Raw genomic sequence first — 23,414 nt, forward strand, 5'->3', positions numbered from 1 at the left:
GTGTGGGTTTAGCAACTTAGTAGTAGAAAGTGAAAATATATACTACATCTGTATATTTTATGGTTATTCAGAGTGTACAAACAGTTACACGGAAACTGAGCAAATATTTTAATCATTTTATTGGTCAAAATGGTATCCATACAAGGAGTAAAAAAATGTAAATTTATATAAATTATCTGAAATGTGAAGAACACAAATTCAGGTTGAATATCGAATTTCATTAATTCCAATTGTATACACAAGTATAAACATAAAATCATAATCAAATATGTGATGCTTTTAAAATATGTAGGCAGTTTGCAGCTGCTTGAAATAAAACCAAATGAAAACTTCTACACAATTGTATCGTTGATTACCCATTTCATGTATCATGCATACAAGATGACATTCCACCATTTAAAATGAAGAGGTGTTGTATTTTGGATTGTTAGTTTTCATCTTCATTAAAGGGTTACAGAAATACAAAACATTTGAGTTCACATGAAGTGTTTAAAAATAACAATAAATACATAACCTTTTCAAAAACATCATAAATTTAATGTTTCTTCCATTCATTGTAACCCCAAACTGAACAAAAAGATCCTATTTTCCCCCGCCCACAAAAAATCCCCTATTCTCTCCTTTAAATGTTCAGAATAATGATTTGCATTAAAATACTCAATTGGTAAACAATCTCAAACAATGATTTACATTTTATCATATGAAATATGCCAAGGCGTTTAAGCTCTGAAGCAATACTAACATGCTCAAGCTCTGAAGCAATACTAACATGCTCAAGCTCTGAAGCAATACTAACAAATATAGTGACTTTAAGGTTTTTGGTAGGCTATCTCCTGAAAGAATCCCTTCAACTTCACAAACTTAGGAGAATGAAGGAGTCTACAAGTCTGACAACTTTGGTGGAAATGCCAAGTCTGACCTACTTTGATTGGTGGAAATGCCAAGTCTGACCTACTTTGATTGGTGGAAATGCCAAGTCTGACCTACTTTGATTGGTGGAAATGCCAAGTCTGACCTACTTTGATTGGCGGAAATGCCAAGTCTGAGCTACCGGTACTTTGATTGGTGGAAATGCCAAGTCTGACCTACTTTGATTGGTGGAAATTCCGTACACATTATGCAACATCATGTCATTCATATGCAATTTTGAATAACTACATACATGTACCATCGATGACAGGTCTGATTGGCTTATCAGTCAAGTTGGACTTACTGACTGGTGACACATGTACAATCTTGGACACTGACACCATCGACGCTGTCATGGAAAAGCTATAAAATGAGGGCGTTATATGTGAGTGGCCGAGCGCAACGACCGTGTATGTGGGATGGCTGACTTGGGAAGAGCAATGTAAGTCTGAATTGATTCAAATCAAGGCAGCATACTGCAATTAATCATCTCTCTATCACTGGCAACTACCGAGCATCATACTGTTAGAAAACCAACAGGACTTTTGAGTTGTCACACTGCTTTGGGTGCCCACAATAACAACCATACATGTACATGTATACAAAGCACAAGTACATTGAATTGTAAATGAAAACATTTCAGACTAATTGGAAAGAAAATACCAACTTACAAAATTGTCCATGCAATCAAAGGAAATTGCCTTTTTTGTTGTTTTTCTTTTCCGTACATTTTATTAGTGCATAAAAACAGCACTTCTGCATTTAGCTGTGGCTTGCTGTGGTTTCCTTCACTAGACTTGTACTGTTACCCATGGATTACTGTGGGCCTGGGTGATAGAAAACAGCAGCTGCCCCCATACCAGTGCCAACACACATAGACACAATACCATACGCTCTGTAAAGGCAAGGAAATATTTCAAAATCAATATTAACTGACAGTTTGATGCTGTACACGGGGAGCAACTCCACAAGTTGTGACCATGTGTAACAAACCCGGTCAAAGTAGAAATACATTTCATTTGTCTGAAGATACCTCGTTGGTGTTCAAAATTCTGAAGTACTGCAGTCTTCATACCCATATAGTGGTTAGGTACAATATCTGTCCCTTTGTACATGGACATCAATCAGTTGGATATTCCTCAACATCCATACCGTAAAAATGCACAATAAAAACAATGTTGGTGAACTACACAACTACTGTAACATATCCTTTTATTTATCTCATTAAAATGCACCCATCAACATTTCATTGGATTTTGTCCTTTTTTATTGATATTTGACAAGCACCATACATTCACTGCTGCCTGAGAGAAAGAACTAAAGTACAAATACTGCAATGGCTACCACAACCCACGCCTTGTGATAGAATGTGTGCCCGAAAAAGGGAGAAAATGATTGCATTTGCCTTACCGTCTGCCCCTGCGTTTGAGTTCATGGAGAAGTGTTGCCACCTGGCGTGCGCCTGTACACCCCAAGGGATGTCCTAGGGCTATGGCTCCTCCCAGGGGATTGACCTTTTCCATGGGAATACCCAACTTCTTCACACAGTAAGTAGCCTGTCAAGAAGAAAGGATTATCACAGTCATGTACACAAATATTCTAGATTAAAAAAAATCAAACTGTACGAGAAGTTTTAGCAGGCTATCAGTCTAGAGGCCAGGGCAGTAGCTCATCTCAAAGCCTAATTGCAGTTTGATACTCATTTACCAAAATAAGTTTTATGATTTCTTAAAAGATAATTTTTGAAATTACATTTTTTTCTTCTTCTGTAACAACCATTTTTTGTAATAAAATAATAAAACAAGTAGCATATTGAGCACAAACACTAAAATCAGCTGAAACTCAACAAATGAATACACTGCCTCTTTGATTTCACAAAACATGATTTCAATATGCTCTCAGGCAATTGGCCGAACTAGAAAGAAAAAAATATTTCTGTGTATATTATTAAAAGAAAACCTGAAGGATTCTGTACGAAGATTTATTTCTAAAACAAGATAAGCACCATTTTAGTCCTATGAAGTTCACTCTCTCATGGTTACCTCCAACCAGTTTAACCTCTTGCTGCTGGGGAACCGCGTTTTGAGCACCCTGGGTTTATACGCAGAGCCAGGGTGCCCGAAATGCGACAAAAGAGTTGGTCCATGTAACGACAATACTCGGAACAAAAGACCTGCGGCTGGGAATTGCCATCATTTTTCAGCTTGCATTTTTCGAAGGTAATCCGTCACTGTTTTTAAACAGTATAACACTGTTTTGGGCATAGCGTGCCGGCGGATTAGCACCGTGGAAAAAAGTGTTCCAGGGCCCCATTGATGAGCGACACAGCACCGCTGCATGCTAATCCAGCCGTGTTTGAAAAGACGCCACTCGCATTCACTGGAGACAAAGGAAATTAGGCAACACCTCACAATTCTGGGCTCTCTTTACAGGGCCGCAGGCCTGGCTGAAATGTTCAGCAGTCAATGAAGGTTGCCTGTCAGCTTAGGTAGCCACCAAACGGTCATACATGTGGGTGTAAACGTTCATTAAAAGAAATGATGAATTTTTGAAGAATTTTGAAAAATGAACATCTTGAAAATCGCCCGTATGTGTGTACTGCATTTTTAAAAGCAACCAGCAGAAAGTGGTTAAAGGGGTTTTACTTAGTAAAAATAACTCAATGAGTCAGATCAGTAAAACACAACATTTAAGGAGACCTGGTACACTCTCTTTGTTTTTAACTAATCAATAAATGTGGAAATATTGCTCAATATTTCGATGCTCTAAATTTCATTTTGGAATGAAACCTTCATGTGTTTTTTGGCATCTGAGAATTGTTTCCAATTCACAGAAAAGGAATTTTTAGTTTCAATTTTTGTGATCAGTCTGTGCCAAACCTCACTGTAGCTATCAGTCGACTGACTCCGAATAAAATACTAATTCTTTCAAATACCTCTATGCACTATACAAATTCTTCAAATTGCCCAGCTCAACATCATTAAAATTAAAAACAGTCTCTACTCCTTTTTCTTGGTCCCAATTTTCATAAGTTGTTACAGAGTACTTCAAAAAGCAACATAACAAAAAGATTACACAAGATAGGCAATTCATGTACAGGATCCTCCTATTGAGAGAATGTTTTTTAAAAAAATCTTTCCACTTCTCTAACCTGACTGGCAAATGCCTCATTGATCTCAAAGACATCAATGTCATCCACTGACAGACCAGCTTTCTTCAATGCCTCTGGTATGGCATAGGCAGGTCCAATTCCCATCACAGCTGGTGGTACACCTACAACGGCAAATGACACCAGCCAGCCAAGGATTGGTAGTCCAGCTCTCTCAGCTGTAGAACGCTTTGCAACTAGTATCGCTGCAGCTCCATCACTAACCTGACTGGAATTCCCTGTCAGCAGAACAAGAAGACTCTTATAACCTTTCATCATATGTTACATTTGTGACCCACTCTGCTAAAATGAGTCTCAAGTCACCAGAGCCACTTTGGAGTTTTACTTTGTATTTATAGCCGGAGGTATTTGAGGGTTTTGTTTCAAAGATCCTTTCAAAAGCCTGTCATGAAAAAGTGACTCTGGCGACAAGTGACTCATTTTGGCAGAGGGGATCACATTTGTGCATATTTTGTCACCTTCCACATTACTGCACCATGCTGGAATTACTTGCAATTCAATTTAATTCAATTATCTAAGATCCACAATCCAAAGGACAATAATTTACAAATAGATCAACAACATTGAAAACTATAAGAATTTAAAAGGTACAAAACTAAAAACCTTAAAACTTACAAAATGAAAAGAATAACAATACAATAATTGTAAGATTACAAAGTAACAATGGTGACATAAGAGCTAGATAAAAATCAAGTAAAAAAGAAATTAAATGTACATCTGTTTTAAATTTGGAACAAAAAAATACAAGGAGGTTTTTATTATGGAAGGATAAATTCGGCAACATTATAAGTATAATTAATATAATTTCAATAAACAGTAAAACTGCATGCCAAAAAGTAAACAAAAACCACATAAATCTAAGATTTATCATTGAGGATGCAAACAAGACATGGAAGGGCACTATTTTCATACATTATTAATGTTCTCTTATTAAGCCGTAAATAAGTCTTCACACTAAGTTCCGTCGATCATAGATAATTGCCGATATTGATATATCAGTGACCCAATATTGATAATACCGACATATCGAATTTTTACAAAGAATGTTTTCAAGCTCAAAACCAAAGGCGTGATGCCGAACACCTTTTGCAGTTAGGCGGCTTAGGCCCCTACCAATTGGTTCTAACCGTGCAGCACGCAATAAGTCTGCGGGAGCGAACTTTTTTAATCTTTCCCAAACAAAAGAGCACCTGACACCAACAACCTGCAATCAGAACGATATATTCGAATGCAAAGGCATGCATACTCTGACCAGTCCACGATCTGAGTAGCCGGCTTCATTGACGATGTGCTTCATTTAAATATAAATTTTACTTGCCCAAACCCTGGTTAAGTTGCTCATTCCTCCTTCAACCAATCACCATCGATGATATTGCTATGCCACAATACTACATGAATATACATCACCCCCAACTATTGCATGTATGCAGAGATTGCGCAGGAATCTGATGCATCATACATACAAGTTTGAGCAGCGGCTATTTCTCAACAACTCGACGATTTTTGCCTGGTGTCAATGCAAAATGCATGCAGACAAGTACCAGGCAAAATTCACTAGTGTTGAAGTCACAACCACATGTAAAACAGTCTTCGAACTTCTGGCCATCAAAGTTCTGCTGCACTCGCACATGCAGTAACCAATAAGGTTTGGTACCCAGACACAAGGGTATTTTACAGTCTGTGTACGCATTTTCCCTTGTGTGGAAGGGTGCCCTGCTAAATGTACCGTGTGCTTATTAGACGCGAATTTGTACATGTACAAGTAACGATGGAAGGAATCATTGAACACCACTTAGCCGTTTACTTTTTACCACTTTTATAAGATTTGTGAAAAGGAAATGGCAAATCAAAAGTGCTTAATGTGAAAAAAAATGCAAAGTTATGCAAATTACTCGCAACAGATCTACCTGTTGTCTGTCTTCACTTTATTGGTCTGGAAGCCTTGGAAGTTGTAAAGCAACACAAGTATCTTGGCATGACAATCTCTAGTGACTTGTCTTGGAATTCCCACATTTCAAATGTTGTAATCAGAGCTTCTAGGATTTTTGGATTTATTAGACGAACACTTTGCTCTCAAGACTCAGTCTCTCTAAGTTTGCCTTTTACTGCCCTTTGTAGCCCTATCTTAGAGTATGCCATTCCTGAGTGGATTCCCTATCAATCCAGTCTTGTCAATGCCCTAGAAAATGTACAAAGGATATTCACTAGAGCTTGTTTCAGTTACAATAGAGATCTTAGTGACCCAGCATGCCTTCAATTCTTAATCTCCCAACCATTGCTGACCACCACAAATACCAGCCGTTTACTTTTATTTTACATTGTTTGCACAAACACAATGACACTGACCCTTGTCTCCTTTTTGAAATAAACACCCAGTACCTTGGTGGTGTGGTAACTGATATAAATGTATTCAACGAATGTATTTATACATATACATGTATATATATTTTTTCTCTCTCTCTTTTTGTCAGTTTTTCTATTGTTCCTTAATTATTTGTGTGTGAGATTTGTCTGTTTGGATAGCTCCTTGTATAGTGATTTATTTTGCTTTTGAGTAATCCACGGCTTGTTCTCTATTTGTAATGTAATCTTCTATATCTTGTGCTCTATGAATTTTTATCTGTATTGCCCGAAAATAAATGAATAAAGGTAGATTTGCTGACTGCTAATCTTGGCTACAAAAAACTGACTTTTATTTCAAGACAAGACATTGTCTGTAGCGACAACTACTTTATAATTATTTTCATGAGATCAGTGCCTCTGATACATCGATTTCAATGTTAAAGTGATATCGTTCATATTGATATCAAAGCAGAATCGATATATCAGATATTATCATTATATCAAGGGACCTTACTTCACACTAACGTTTTGGAAGTGAGGGTGGAAAGCTAAAGTTTTTGACATTTATTAATCCTTGTTATAGTAGTAGTCTGCAATAGTACATGTATGTTACCAAGTTTAAGACAAGAATTCTCAATTGCTTTCACATACCTGCTGTTGTTGTGCCACCTTTCTTAAATGCAGGTCTCAATTTGGCAAGTCCTGCCAATGTAGTCTGTGGACGGATGCCATCATCTTCAGTCACCTGACCATATGTGATAAAAGACATTATCCTAGGATGTTTACAGGTGCACTAAAGAATGGACGAATTGCTTGAATCTGTTTTTTTCTCAATGCTGATGTGAGTGCCAACAGTTGTACAGCAGAGGTACAAAATACGCATTAACAAGAACTCCTACCACTGAGTGGGGAAAGATGACCACTGCTGCTTTATCTCTCTTGAGCCAATTATAATTTTGCTAATTTCATATTTCATAAAGTTCAAATCTAGCAAAGTAACAATTTGGAGGAAATGATTGGAAAATATTGACAGAATTAAAAAATTTCAAAATAAAAGTGCATCTTTGATACTGACCAAAACCTCTTCAGAACTCCCAATCCCATCCCTCCATTCGCCGGTGTTCCCAGATCAGTTTTGATTTACCGTTATTTCTCTTCAGAACTCCCAACCCCATCCCTCCATTCACCGGTGTTCCCAGATCAGTTTTGATTAACCGTTATTTCTCTTCAGAACTCCCAACCCCATCCCTCCATTCACCGGTGTTCCCAGATCAGTTTTGATTAACCGTTATTTCTCTTCAGAACTCCCAACCCCACCCTCCATTCACTGGTGTTCCCAGATCAGTTTTGATTTACCGTTATTTCTCTTCAGAACTCCCAACCCCATCCTTCCATTCACCGGTGTTCCCAGATCAGCTTTGATTTACCGTTATTTCTCTTCAGAACTCCCAACCCCATCCCTCCATTCACCGGTGTTCCCAGATCAGCTTTGATTTACCGTTATTTCTCTTCAGAACTCCCAACCCCATCCCTCCATTCACCGCTGTTCCCAGATCAGTTTTGATTAACCGTTATTTCTCTTCAGAACTCCCAACCCCACCCTCCATTCACCGGTGTTCCCAGATCAGCTTTGATTTACCGTTATTTCTCTTCAGAACTCCCAACCCCATCCCTCCATTCACCGGTGTTCCCAGATCAGTTTTGATTTACCGTTATTTCTCTTCAGAACTCCCAACCCCATCCCTCCATTTGCGGTGTTCCCAGATCAGCTTTGATTTACCGTTATTTCTCTTCAGAACTCCCAACCCCATCCTTCCATTCACCGGTGTTCCCAGATCAGCTTTGATTTACCGTTATTTCTCTTCAGAACTCCCAACCCCATCCCTCCATTCACCGGTGTTCCCAGATCAGTTTTGATTTACCGTTATTTCTCTTCAGAACTCCCAACCCCATCCCTCCATTCACTGGTGTTCCCAGATCAGTTTTGATTTACCGTTATTTCTCTTCAGAACTCCCAACCCCATCCCTCCATTTGCCGGTGTTCCCAGATCAGTTTTGATTTACCGTTATTTCTCTTCAGAACTCCCAACCCCATCCCTCAATTTGCCGGTGTTCCCAGATCAGTTTTGATTTACCGTTATTTCTCTTCAGAACTCCCAACCCCATCCCTCCATTCGCCGGTGTTCCCAGATCAGTTTTGATTTACCGTTATTTCTCTTTCATTCCCATCGTTGTCTTCAACCTTTGTTGTGACTGGCAAGATCTCATCCTTGAACAAGCCTTGAGCCTTGGCTCGTGCTGCCCTACATAGAACAGACATAAATTCCATACTCGTGTCAATGTATGGATATTGATACATCTACATAGGCTCTTGTCTTTTGATGGGATTTAACTAGAAAAACAAGGTTTACTAAACAAAGATACACACACTGTAGAAAGTGGATACACACACAAAAACATCACTGTGTACAAATATTCCAACCTCTAAACCAGGGTAAGGTGTCATTATGCCAGAATCAGACAGATCACCTTGAGTGATTTTAAACTGGTGATTGGAATCTCCATGACATGTACATACCTTGTTTGAGGAATTAACCCCAAGATATAAGTGACTCTGATTCCCTTGGAGTTGAGGTGCTGTATTTCACAAAATATGTCTCAATGATACAACGTATCATTTAGTTTGTCATGTGTTGAAACCCTATCACATATCACACACTCCTCCCCCAAAATGAAGAGATTCTACGTTTTGAAACACTCAAATTACATCCTTCTTTGGAAGACACTTTTGACAATAACTAACAAGAACAGATTGAACACATATATTTTATTCACTTCATTTGTGAGTCATAGCCCATCTGGTCCTGTTGTTCCCGAGTGATTCCAAACTGCTCAGCCACATTTTCTGAAGTTATTCTGAAATCAAAATGATAAGAGTTACTTTACACATGCCATTTTTGGCAACTGCTTTTCAGGGATTTTGTCGGCTCTCAAGTTGGAATATTTCTGAGTGACATCACATAATTCTCAATCTGGTCCTCAACAATGGATAAAGCTATACCACATACAAACTACACATTGTTGCATTAATGTGAGTGAGTTTCCCTAACATACATGTAAACTCCAACATAGGTCATTCTGTACCTTCCAGCTTCACAGAATGATATGTACATGTACATGTAGGTGTAGATCAAATTCCAGTCATCTCCAATTTACGTCCCTGTATATTCATTCTTATGTCAGTTCTATATCCATTCATCTAACTATTTTGATGCTTTCTAAACGTCCACGCTTAGAGATTGGATATGAGCCAGGGAGGTGGTGGAAGACAGTGTTGTGGTCAAGCCCTCTGAAATCCTTTGAAAATAACCACAAATAATCTAGTTTCAAGTCAAGTACAAACTGAATTGTGAGCAAGGCATTGTTTCTCCCTCGCTCCTATAACCAGGATTGTATACATTTGACTTAAGATTTAACTTGTGATGGACTTGAGTATGGCCCTGGAGGAAGATGGATTCATGGATTGAGCCTCTTACCCCATAGGAATAAGGCAGTCCCTTGCCTCAGCATAGTCAAACAGTTTAGGGTTAAGGTCCTCGGCTGCTCCAGATTGCTCCATTCTGGACATTGACTCAACTCTGTGAGAGGAGAAACCAAATTTTTACCTGTTCAGCTCAAAAGAACAGTATTTGTGCAGGTAGTGCTAAAGGTATATTGCATGTCCAAAACACTATCCACACACTTGCTAGCTACAATGCATCATTTGTTACAACTCCATTTAATTTCCGACACTTGCTAGCTACAATACATCATTTGTTACAACTCACATCGAATTTACAACTTCAACCATAAAGGAGTCGGGGGATCCCTTGACATTTTTGCAATATTGTTGTGTTAATGTTTTCATGTGCCAAGCCTTCAAGAGTTTTTTAGTAACATCTTGTGGTCATTTTGACACAAAATTTGGTACAAATACGTTCTTACAGTCACACAGTACCAAGTTTTCTGAGACAGGCCTAGGTCAGGAGTAAACTTTTAAATTATTGTGTCTGCTGCACATAGGCCAGCTGGCACGTGACCTTAAACTTCAAAGGACCATAACAGCAAACCATCATTTGGATTGACAGGGGTGAGACTGACCAATGAAAAGATAGCTGGAAACAGCTGAATAAAGGCATAAAGAAGCTGAACGGTGAAAATCTCCTATACTTTTGTACACAGTCAGTGAGAAAAAAACCTGAAATCCAAAACCAAAAAAGCTGAAATCCAAAACAAAAAAGATGAAATCCAAAAACAAAAAGCTGAAATCCAAAACAAAAATGATGAAATCCAAAACAAAAAAAGATGAAATCCAAAACCAAAAAGACGAAATCCAAAACAAAAAAGATGAAACCCTAAACAAAAAAAGATGAAATCCAAAAACAAAAAAGATGAAATCCAAAACAAAAAAGATGAAATCCAAAACAAAAAAGATGAAATCCAAAACAAAAAAGATGAAATCCAAAACAAAAAAAGATGAAATCCAAAACAAAAAAGATGAAATGCAAAACAAAAAAAGATGAAATCCAAAACAAAAAAAGCTAAAATCCAAAACAAAAAAGATGAAATCCAAAACAAAAAAAGCTGAAATCCAAAACAAAAAAGATGAAATCCAAAAACAAAAAAGATGAAATCCAAAAACAAAAAAGATGAAATCCAAAACAAAAAAGATGAAATCCAAAACAAAAAAAGCTGAAATCCAAAAACAAAAAAATTGAATCCAAAACAAAAAAGATGAAATCCAAAAACAAAAAGATGAAATCCAAAACAAAAAAGCCGAAATCCAAAAACAAAAAAAGCTGAAATCCAAAAACAAAAAAGTTGAAATCCAAAACAAAAAAGATGAAATCCAAAAACAAAAAAAGGAAAACCAAAAGAAAAAAAGGCGAAATCCAAAAACAAAAAAAGCGGAAATCCAAAAACAAAAAAGTTGAAATCCAAAACAAAAAAGATGAAATCCAAAAACAAAAAGATGAAATCCAAAACAAAAAAAGCTGAAATCCAAAAACAAAAAAAGCTGAAATCCAAAAACAAAAAAGTTGAAATCCAAAACAAAAAAAGATGAAGTCCAAAACAAAAAAAGATGAAATCCAAAACAAAAAAGATGAAATCCAAAAACAAAAAAAGCTGAAATCCAAAAACAAAAAAGATAAAATCCAAAAACAAAAAAGTTGAAATCCAAAACAAAAAAGATTAAATCCAAAACAAAAAAAGATGAAATCCAAAACAAAAAACGATGAAATCCAAAAACAAAAAAAGCTTAAATCCAAAAACAAAAAGGATGAAATCCAAAACAAAAAAGATGAAATGCAAAACAAAAAAAGATGAAATCCAAAACAAAAAAAAGATGAAATCCAAAACAAAAAAGATGAAATCCAAAACAAAAAAGATGAAATCCAAAACAAAAAAAGATGAAATCCAAAACAAAAAAGCTGAAATCCAAAACAAAAAAGCTGAAATCCAAAACAAAAAAAGATGAAATCCAAAACAAAAAAGATGAAATCCAAAACAAAAAAAGCTCAAATCTAAAACAAAAAAGCTCAAATTCAAAACAAAACAAAAAGCTCAAATCAGCTGAAAAGCTGAGAAATCTCTTAAAATGCCACACATGTATTTGTACTGGTAATGAATGTCTTTACGTGCATGCCACGTTCTAAAATATTAGGCATGGAAATCTTCTCCCCTTCAGTTAGTCTCAATGAACCTGTCTCAATTTCAGCCTACATGTACATTAGCATACATTCAGCAATTTCCACAGTGACCTGGACCAGATCCTGTACAATAAATGGGGACAGGATAATTTGTGACCAGTCAAAATGAGCCGAAAGTCAGCATTTTCAAAATTGAGATATTGATATTTTTAATTCAGCAGAAAAAAGAGCTTTCCAGTGGTACAGTATGTACAGGGAACATTTAGGGTAAAAGTTAGTGACATTATTCTGGCAGCTTTCTTTGTTCTACACATTGTTTCAACATTTCAGACCAGGCACAAACAATGCTGGTGTCAACACTGCTGAGAAAATGACATTTTAAATAGATGATCCTGCAAAATACACATATGTATTTGGAATTTAATACGAGATGGGTTGCTCTTTCCAAATATTACAAAACTCAAAAACTGTCCACTCCAACATGACTTTGAACATTCAAAATAGGAAAGAGCAGGATGCGATTTTACTTTCATTTTGTCAATGTGACAGGTTACATTTAGCAATGAATTTCAAACCATATAAGGTCAATGTATAATTACTGTTTTCTGCTAGACATTTTATTATTTCATTACCTCCATGCTTCATGTTAAGGTTAACTCAGCTAGGAAGGTAGATGATCCCATGGACTTTTAAAAGCTTCCTACTCAATGTTTTGACAAATACACACCCAGAGGCGATTCCAATATCGTATACTCCATTCTTAATGCCTCCTGCAATATTCATGAAAGCCTGGAGACCAGAGGCACACTGACGGTTGACTGTGTTGAGGGGTACTGCTGAAGGAATTCCACTACAACCAAAGTAAACAAAAGAATTTCTTGGTACCAGCTTCATCAAGAAGCTCACCTGCAAGACTCAATACTAATCTTCACCACAATGCTTACTCCTCCATCTTCATGACAAATAAACTGTGATTTCATCACCATGATCAGTATTACCAACGTTATTTTTACCGATCACAAAACTGCCCTTTCCCAGCCCTCTGCAGACCTCGCTCTTGCCATTTCACATTGGAATATGTTGCTAGTTTGGTAGGAAAGCAAAACAATTCACTGTCAAGGTGTACCATGCAGGTTTTAAAGGGAATGAAGAGTTCTTTTTTTAACGGTAGATATTTCCAAGATGGCAGATAAATGTGTGTATTTTGCTGATATTTTTCATCCAAAGAAATTGTTACCTTATAGATTTCAACTTGTGTATATTGCTGAATATTTTGATAGCAGCAAAAGTACCACAGAATTATTTGCAACAATGCAAATTTAAGAAAATAAAAATCTGGTAGTGGTGGGGGAAAAAGGAAGTGAATAGAGACCAGAAACTTTCGCTGCACACAAAAGTGAAGGTAATAATGTTGGAGAACAAGAGAAGGGTCTATACAAGCCAACACCAAATTTCTAACATTATAAATCATCTTCATGATTATCATTAATGAGTGCAACAAGTCTACGTGCATGTATACTAATGGCACTATTCTATCCTCCATTGATTACCTTATGAATGAAGTCATTTTAACGATACATGCTCTGTAAAATACATAAACATGCAAGGGCATACAGGTAGATTGGCATGAGGGTTAACAATCGCACTACGCTGTACCATCACATTCATAACTGACTACTGCCGGTCATCATATGCTTGTCTTCCTCTTTACAATTTCATAACTCCTCTATAAATGTTCTCCAACCTGAGAAGCTGACCAATCCTGGCCAGGACTTGCCCGCCTCCAGGAGCAAGACAATTTCCAACCACAATGTCTCCAATGTCTGTAGGAGCAATATGTGTTTCCTCTATGGCAGCCTTGAATACAGCTGTCAAAAGTTCATCAGCCTTAGTATCCTGTAAAATAAAAGAACAAAATTACATGGGGTCAGTTACATGTAAAATTAGATCTTGGGTATACTTTGCTGACTAGTATTCTACATTTTCTGAAAGTGTGGATACTTTCTCTGATAAAGCATATTTTCCCAGATAAATGTTTCACTTCATCCATGGTTCCACTGACTTACACACAAAAAGTGATGATTTTGAGTTTGTGTGCAGTACATGTGTGTACTGTGTATAACACAGCTACGTGTATGTACGCTGTGATGCCTAAAATATGTTTTTGTGTATGCACGCTGTGATGCCTAAAATATGTTTTTGCATTGATAATGTTAATTTGTCAAAGCATCTACATAACTAATGATGACATTCTGCATATTAGCATATTGTATGTGAAAGAATCTTCCAGAGGCTATGTAATTCTGATCAGGAATGTTTATTTTGTCCTCTTCCATAAACAAGTATCATACGTTGGGCCCCCTCCTACCAATTTTTTTTTTCACTTTGATTGATGTAAACCTACATGTATGACTGTGAACTGATCTTAATTGTTTTTTTTCTACAAATTTACAGAGACAGCACTAAACTTTCATAATGAGTGTTTTTCAGGACTTACTAAGATTTTGCAGTTAACAAATCTTCATGTCCTTCACTCACACTATCATTGTGAATTGCTACCAGGGTATTTATTTACAAGAGTGAAATCAGACCAAGTGCAAGTTTGAAATTTATTTCCCATTAAGAAATTATCCGGAGCCATGAATAAAAAAAGAAAGTGATGTACATGTACATGTATCCTGCCCTTTGTTTCAATTACGTTCAATTTAAAACAATAAGAGAGATAATATTGTGACATTTTGGTTTTTAAAAAAAGAAAAACCGATCAGACAACCATTTTATGTCCCTGTTACTATTGAGGGCACTGTTGCTCTATGTCAATCAGGGAAGAGGCTGATCATTTTATACATTTTTGTATAGAAACAGTGAAACTACATTTTTCATTGAAAACATTTTTGAGACAAGGATAATCATTGCTTTGTTGCCCTTACACAACAATGTTCACTTAAATCAGCAAAAATTTAGGCTGGGAAATATGAAAAACTCTAGCATTTTTGGAGCACACATCCATGTTACCAGTACATGATGGTTTTCTTCCTGGGATGAAAGGACACTTTTGCTCATGAACTTGAAAATATTCATTCCCATCAAAATAAAAAAGGCACTGAAATATCCTAAATACCAGCAGCCCCCCCCCTTAAAATAACAATGAGGCTCACAGACCTAAACCATAACGACATCACACTTTGTCTACATGTCTGCTTTCCTATGGTACATGCAGCTTAATTGGAAAGTGCATATGGTGTACATGTGTACATGCAAATGTACCATATATTGAAAAACAAAAGTGCATTTTCATTATATAAAAAAGCCTTGTTTGCAAAAACCCATTCAGTCAGAAACCGATGGTGCCAGTGCAGGTCTGGGAAAAAATAAGGTGCAACCAGTTCACCGCCAAATAAAAAATAAAATGAACTAAAAACTAGTTTATCATAGGTACGTGTAACAAATAATATACATGAAGGAGAGAATTCCACACCTCCAATTTTCCCTGCAGTGACCACTAAGCCATCTGAAAGCAATCAAGTGTCCTTAAACTTTATATTTAGCAGAGGAAACATTGAGGAAATTACTTAGGTTCTTGCACAGGGCGTATATGGAACTCTTTCCCAAGCTAACGTTAGAGTCTGACCTTGAAAGAGCCCCGCTTGGCTTTACCGATAGGCGTCCGTTTGGCCCAAACCACCACCACGTCGTCCTCCCTGGGAGCACGGGCTGGAATCCTCAGCGAACCCATCGCTCCACTTGCTCCCCCCAGCGCAGCTGTCTCTCTCTGGGCAATCTTCGCTTGTGTCGTATGCAGCTGTGGAACAGCTAAATGGCCGGTAATTGTTTGCAGCCGATTCATTTTGGATGTCTTCGTGGCAGTGTTTGGGATGACAATGTTCAACTCTCTCAAAACCCGTCCCTTTTATTTTCAATTATAAAAATGGGTAAAAGTTCGGCTACGTTGTCCTGCTTATCTCAATGGATCAGCGACGTCGACCTTTACCTACTCTCTTGTTGCACGTTACCCCGAGACTAGTTTCCTCTGTTCAAACTCATCAAATACTGCATCAACGCGAGCGAGGTAACAGCCTAAAGTACGAGGGCCGGTGCTTGTGGCATATGCAGCAAGGTACTAGGTATGAGACGGAGAGAACCCCCCCCCTGCTTTGTGTTGGTCATTGTCTAGCAGGAATCTGGGGAATTCCTTTCAGACATCTTGGGGGGATGTTTTAAGTAACAATAGTCTGGAATGTGTATAGGGATTGGACATGTTGGGGGGGTACCCCTCGGTCTCATTCCTTGCCGGGTATGCACTATACTGTAGCTTGTGGAGCCGGTGGTGTTAGGTTTTTTTCCTAGAGTTGCATTTTATATCCAACTCTGGTTTTTCCCCATAATTCTCTTGTCAAGAGAGCTTTCCACACAAGCTCCTCCTATAAACGCAGGAGATTGTTAGACTTCGCTCGTCGCCCAGCAGGCCAGTGCTGGGCCCTCCCCTGTGTTGGCGCCGGGCGACAATGCATCACCAGAAAAACTTGAAGGACAGGGTAGCACTGATCATCATGGATTTATACCGTGCACTGATAATGAGAATGCAATGGGGGAAAACAAAAATGGAAACAGTGCTCACAAGAAAATGTTTGGTGCTTTTGTTTCAGTGTTTTTGATAGAGAATAGCAGCCACCGGCGCCGTGGGTGCAGCCAGAATCAACAGTTCCCATAAAAATTTGTTCACTCCATTTATACATGTATAATCCCTCGGAGCAGCCACGCCCACAAAGTAGGACTTTTCTCCACGCGGAGACTTTTGTCACCGGGCCAGTTCCTATGGTATTCTATAGCCGCCAAAATTGCGTCGCGTCGTCCCAACGCCATGACGCAACACTACGACAGCTCTGTCGCGTCGTCCCATCGCGTCGTGGCGTCGCCTCCTTTTTCGTTACTTTTATGCTGTGTTTAATGCATTGCGTCGTGCCGTCTGGCCGTCGCGTCATGTTGTTTCGTGTGCCGTCCCTTCGTGCCGGCTCGTCTTGCCGCCGTATCGTGCCATCGGGACGTCACGTCTTGCCGCCGTCACGTCGCGTCGCCTGTCATGGTATGGCTTTATATAGTGTGGGTTAGGCTGTCGCGTCGTGCCGTGTCGTCATCCGTTGTATCGTGCCGTCGTGCCTTACCTTTTCTAAAAATGGCTGCTGATTACTAAGGCCAATAGAGGACTTAGGCTATGTCACAGGTCCTGGAAAAAAATAATATGTGTGCCTAGGTTTGCACTACACCAAACATTAATAGGCCCTAGTTCCAGTTCGGGATATTTCTTTCACAAAAAGCCTCAAGTAAATTACGGGCCTATTTTGGATAGAAGCGGGCGGCTACATTCAGAACTGAGCGCAGTTTTACCACTATATTAGGAGTATCTTCGGGGAAAGGTGAATAAAAAAATTCACGTGGCTAACCCCCATAACATTGAAAAGAAAAGTAACCTTCTGGCCGTAAGCTTGAATCAAAGTTTCCAGTGACAAAACGGAGGTCAACCTCTTCCAGAGAGTCAACAGGCGGCGCTATTTCGATCTGATTTTGCACTGTTTTGTATGGGCGCGTATTTGGTGTACTGCAACCCTTTGCACGTACATGATGGCCGAGTTCGGGTGGCTTGTTCCCGAATGTTCACGAACAGCTCGATTTGTTGTTCGCGGGTCGGCCGCTCGAACGCTGGGAACAAACAACCGGTTATCACAAGCAACATGGCGGCGTCCGTGTACGGTATTCGAGACTTAAGGTTTGGACGGGCTGAATTCTTTTATATATAAACAGGAACATTCATTTCTGTGTTACAGGAAATAATTAATGATAATTTTGCAAAACTTCCTATGGTCTATGGCTTTGGAAGCCATCTCTCTACTTTTGCAGCTGTTCAAAAATCAAAATCTCACGAGTTTTTCCGTGTGTTCGTGTAAAACCCTGACGAGGAGGTGGTGTATGATGCTGTTCCGAGAACAGTGTTCTTGAGTCGTGTTCCCACCGTTCGAGCGCGAGAACACGAAACCCGTGTCAAGAACGGACCGCCCGAACTCGACCGGTAGAAACAGTCGCGTCGTGCCGGCACGTCTTATTTGCCTTGCGTCGTGGCGTCACGTGTGCGTCTTGGCGTCGGGCGACGCGACGGGACGACGCAACGCAATTTGGCGGCTATAGAGCACCGCACGTTTGGGCACAACATTAAAAAGCATTATTGCTTTGTCTATAGTACGGTGGCTATTATTCGCCAATTCGTTGTGTACGATCCTTCTTTCGGCGTTATATCGCCGTAATATAGCATTATAACGCTGTACTAACGCTGCATTCTTGCGTTGCTGAAAATCGACAATGAGACTATCGGCACCATTTTGTAATTTTGATAAGCATTTGATACATCGTCGTGGCAGTTTAGCCAGATTCAGGTCGACAAAAGCTCTGACGAGAGCAACGTGGAGGCCAAAACGTAGATTGAGAAACGGTAAGTATTTATGCAATGGGTGTGGAGTAAGTTACCCTTGTATAAAGCCGTTCATTTATAGCTAACCCTTTAATGTGACGTAATTTACGTGATGACGCTCCAGTGACAAGAATCATTGGGACCGTGACCATCGTGGGTACGGGTATTGGTCTATGTGTGTACAATACTTGTAGAAAATCTGAATTCAATCCAGGGCGGACCCAGGGATTTTAGAGGAGGGAGTAAGGCCCGATCATTTTTTTTTCGGGGGGGGGGGGTGAGGGTTGACCCAATCCCAAGAATCCCAAGCGACCCCAAACATGAATCCAAACCCCAATTCTCTCTCCTCACCTATCCTCTGTGTGTGTGGGGGGGGGTGGGGGTGTGTGTGTGTGTGTCTCCTCCTCTCCCTCTTTGTCTCTCTTGTGCACCATTTTTAACCAATCAGTTTTAGGCCTTTAATTAAATGCATGAACACGCCGTAAATAATAACGGCATTGAGTTTCACCGTATTCTTTTGCAGGTTCCGATCTGCTGCTTCAGGGAAAGAAGATCAGTTTGTTATCCAAAGTTACATCACAAGACGTCTCATTCCTCACACGAGTGGTTGGGTGCTCAAACTGACTTCAAAAACGTCATGGACTTTCACAGTGAATTAAACAAAGTCCTAGAATGGAATGTGTGGGTCATGCATATCCTTTAAGGTTTAGCCTAGGATGTTTATTTGACCCGTTACATCCATAGATCATAGAGGAAGGACAGGAGGAGTTGCAGCTCTGGCATTCAATGATCATCGCCGCCGTGTTAAACAAATTATAGAAAACATTTCAAAAATACCCAAGTACTGAGTGCATCTTAGCCGGACAAGCAGGGCCAGTAATATCCTTGTAATACTTGTAATGTTTTGCTTGCAATTAAATACTAACTATTGCTGTCACCGAGAAATAAAGAAAAATCCCTGATATTAGACCTACTTTTCCATCGTGAATAACCTTTATTTTTTGATACACTGTTCCATTATCCATGCAAAGTTTGCAATTTCATTCCCCTCCCTCCAATTCATCAGTTTTCAAGACTTGATACGAATTTGGCTAAGACTGACCAACAAAATGTTGACTACTGCTGGAAAGCTAAGTTCATAAGGAACAAAATGCGCTATTTCATCATAGGGAGTAATCATGAAATCTCGTAAAAAGCGCTTTTATACAAGTGCCATAATAGAAATTATTCAAACAAAACACAAAATCTTGTGAACAACGGGGAAATTTATTCCCAAAATAACTCCAAAAGAAAGCGTTCATTAAGGGCAATGGCTCCACATGTACATTTAGGGCACACAGCGTAACACAAGCAACTGCGCAAGCATTAAATTTGATGTTGTTATGAAATCATACCAAGCACCAACAAAGGTATATGAATATTCCATTTCCTATACCTCAGTACACAAAGTTTTAAGGATGCAAAGGTATATGAATATTCCATTTCCTATACCTCAGTACACAAAGTTTTAAGGATGCAGTAAAACAGGCAACTTCAGTTTTAATCTCGATGGATATATAGAGTATGGCCACAAATAAAAGAAAGAAGTGATGGAGATTTTAAAAGGTATAGTGTGACTCCAACGGCAGAGTTTCCCAAGTATCAAGGCAACATCCAAACAATTCCACTTCTTGTACAGTTTAGAGTGGATCATTGTAAAAAGGTGATGGTTGTTGCTGTCCAATTGTCAAACAAATTGCTGAAACTCCACCTAAAGTAAAGAAGGGCACATGTTTGCGGTTATACTGTAAATTTTGAAAAATGAACGCAAAGCCATTCGGCTCGTTAAAAAATATTCATGACGCTTGATAGATATTGCAAATTTAATTAATTTTGAGCCGCAAAGGTGGAAAAGCGTTTCTCCCCGAAATCTGACAGTCTAATCACTTTCAGCGCAGGTTTATTACGAAAAGTTAAAAACAAAGTTAATATGATAATGCATTGCTGCTTTTCATCCAGAGTATTGCAACCAGAACAATAAGATGCCATAATCGATATTCAATAATGAAAATCGATATTTGTTGTAAAATGCTGAGGATGAATCGTTCTGATTTTGTAAGTTTAACTGTTTCTATAAACCCATGTTTATTGAGATGATTACACAAATGAATGACTCTAGCTTATTATCAGCGGTAATTTTTATTTCAATGCTGTAACTTAAAATTTCCTACCAAACCAACGTTTGTTGAGATCATTACACGATTACCTTTACAAATTAATGATTGTAGCTTATATATTATCAGCGGTCCATTTTTGGTGTCGACTTTGTAACTTAAGTTTAAAGTTTCTAGGCCTATATAACCAAGGTTTGTTTTGATCATTTGTAGATTTCCGTATGGTAAGTAACTCTAGCCTATTATAATTTTTTATGTGCAAAACGTTTCATTCTAGATTTTTTTTGTTATTGAAGACGAACGAAAAACATCCAAAATTAAAAATGGCAGACCTCAATATTCAATATTGTGTTTTATAAATCTCCGGCAAGAACGAATAATTATGAGAACCATCGAAACTATCACAAAGATGGCTTGAATTGATGTTGATACTTGTACAAAATGTTACTTTTCGAGCTCAGAGTAAAACTATCAGGTCTTGACTGGATGGTGGAGGTTAGCACTTTGACAGGATAGGTCCTTTGGCTTTTTCAAGTAGGTTACTACTAGAAATATTTATTTGTTTCGAAATTGTTTACCTTGTTCCGGTTGTTGACAAACACAGGAAAATGAAAATCCAAATCGGGCTTGTGCAGCATACGCCACAGGTGATTTTATACTGATGATTTGTTTCACTTGATCTTTAACTGTTTATCGTTTACCTTTTCTTTTTCCCTTTTTTTTTCATATAGCCCTATATATCCTCCTATTCTTGTTGAGTATTAAAAGTTCTTTGTTCATTGGCCTTCTTTATTTATCTGAATCTCACAACTGACACTGATCCTCAATTCTGTTTCCTGCCCGAGATTTGTCATGCCAGAGTCCTGCTCTTATGGAAATGGGTCTTTCAGTCCTTTATGTTCAGACGGAACATGAGGTGTTAATTCACAGGATCACGCTAAAGCTCTTTGTAGGTGTCTTCTTAGATGGACAGCCTCTTCTCGAGTATCGGGGGACCTGCGTCCAGTGACTTCCATCAGTAAACATGCATAGTTGAAGAGGTTCTCATCGCAAGGATAGTTGTTTTTGAAGAGGGATTCCTCCTTACACACATTCACTCTATCCTGATCCACTGGTTCCAGGAAGTCCATGGTGTTGTACAACTGCGGAAGTTCAAATATGGTCAGGGGTCAGCCATCTGCTACATGCTCTTGTTTATTGTTCCTAATCCTGTGTCCATCCCACAGTTCCGTCATTTTGTCCAGATCATCCTGTAAAGTAGAAGTAACTTTGAATAAACAAATCATTTGAATCTTTCGAGCCGAAGAAAAGTTGTCGAATTCTTTAACATTCATAAGAGAAATGACTTGGATTGACATTTACATCGAAACATGGATTGACCAATAATGATCATGTTGGTAAACCATCCTATAGGCCTATGTATTACATGATAACCTCAAATGAAGACAGTCGTTTATACGCAGGCCTACCTGCATGTATCATTCTCAAGAATGTGAATCGAATTAGCTCTCTGTCCAAACTGTCTCCCGAGAAGTAACTGTCATCCTTTATGCATTGAAATAAAGTCATCCAGAACTCTGCGCATTCTTTCCTAAGCTGATTCCACACTCGATGCATTGGTTAGCAGTACTCTCCCCAGTAATGATGCTATGCCTACCGCTAAGCCGATCCCAATGGACCCTTAGGAATCTTTGGAAATTGAGTACATGTCCATTCTCCGTCCCAAGATCAGTCTTAACGACAGTTGGGCAGCCACAATATGTTTCGATGGGATTGATGAAAAAACCACTAATAAATTGACGGACTGTTCGTAGTGGCGTTTGCTTCCAACCATATTATTTTTCGGGAGAAACTATCAATACACTCACTGATGCCCACTTCGTATAGCTTGAGTTTGTCATATGCGTCTATGTGCCAAATAAAATTCGGTCCTCGCCCGATGCATCTGCAATGTACAAGCCGGAGCCTTTTCGTAGTGCAACACCCTCTGGATCAAGACGGAGTAACAATCTCCGTACTCTATGTCTCCTACAACGAAACCCTCCTGAAGTAATCTGCAATGCATAAACCTGTGGCCGTGCAGCTGACTAGATTGCTGAAGCTGTTCTTGAAGGAACCTTACAATGTCCGCTATAAAGTCAGATTGATTCTTCCGACGATACAGTCCAAGATGCCGCAGGTGTCGTTGTAGTGTGGGCTTACTCAGCGCAACTCCATGAATTGTTGCTGAAGTATGAAAATTAACGATAGAGCCACCAGCGAGACTAATGAGCGGGGAATAACTTTGAAAAAGACAAGTTTGACCAGGCCAATTACACGAAATGCAAAATTACATGACGGCTGGAAATTCAAATATGGATATCACTGCGTCATTTTCTCAAGAACAGTTTCTTTTCAACTAAATGATTGAAATAAGATGTTTAAACAATCCAAAACACGACGAGGGGAATTTCAGGAAGTGTACCTTTAACGAGGGGCCCTGCAGGAGGTGGGATGGAAGCGATGGTTGATGTAAGAATATTAACGCAAAACGTTTCATAATACACCAGGTAATCAAAAATTTCTTTTAAAAAAGTATTACATATTTTAATAAAGGCATGCTTCAGTTAACAAAGACATAGTTAAAACTTACCTAAAGGTAGGAGAGGTAGTCTGGCATGGCCTTCGTAGCCTTTCCATCTAGATTAACT

General features: G+C 38.7%; 2 protein-coding genes across 2 annotated transcripts in view; one reads left to right on the forward strand and one right to left on the reverse strand.

Moving 5' to 3' along the window:
• Positions 1 to 104: 104 nt before the first annotated feature.
• On the reverse strand, positions 105 to 16,110 carry LOC110989318 (3-ketoacyl-CoA thiolase B, peroxisomal-like). Its single transcript, XM_022253618.2, has 10 exons — positions 15,743 to 16,110; positions 13,856 to 14,007; positions 12,839 to 12,961; positions 9,958 to 10,059; positions 9,257 to 9,337; positions 8,628 to 8,724; positions 7,073 to 7,166; positions 4,061 to 4,296; positions 2,320 to 2,465; positions 105 to 1,804 (listed from the first exon to the last, which is right to left on the reverse strand). The coding sequence occupies exons 1-10, from the start codon at positions 15,956 to 15,958 to the stop codon at positions 1,726 to 1,728; spliced, it is 1,326 nt and encodes a 441-aa protein (XP_022109310.2). The 5' UTR covers positions 15,959 to 16,110; the 3' UTR covers positions 105 to 1,725.
• A 2,056-nt stretch (positions 16,111 to 18,166) lies between these two features.
• capn7 (calpain 7) overlaps positions 18,167 to 23,414 on the forward strand; it is a 40,703-nt gene continuing 35,455 nt past the window's right edge. Inside the window, exon 1 of the mRNA XM_022253621.2 lies at positions 18,167 to 18,592. The gene's annotated coding sequence lies outside the window, so the exon portion shown is untranslated. The remainder of the gene's footprint in view (positions 18,593 to 23,414) is intronic.

This window comes from Acanthaster planci, linkage group LG17 (genome assembly GCF_054643075.1).
Source record: "Acanthaster planci isolate LZ-2023a linkage group LG17, COTS_SCS, whole genome shotgun sequence".
Taxonomy (NCBI): domain Eukaryota; kingdom Metazoa; phylum Echinodermata; class Asteroidea; order Valvatida; family Acanthasteridae; genus Acanthaster; species Acanthaster planci.

Coding starts and splice junctions, on each gene's coding strand:
- LOC110989318 (XM_022253618.2), bottom strand. CDS start 15,958: ATGAATCGGCTGCAAACAATTACCGGCCATTTAGCTGTTCCACAGCTG. Junction 10,060..12,838: donor GATATTGGAATCGCCTCTGG/GTGTGTATTTGT, acceptor CTCCTCTCACAG/AGTTGAGTCAATGTCCAGAA. Junction 7,167..8,627: donor GGAATGAAAGAGAAATAACG/GTAAATCAAAAC, acceptor ACATATGGTCAG/GTGACTGAAGATGATGGCAT.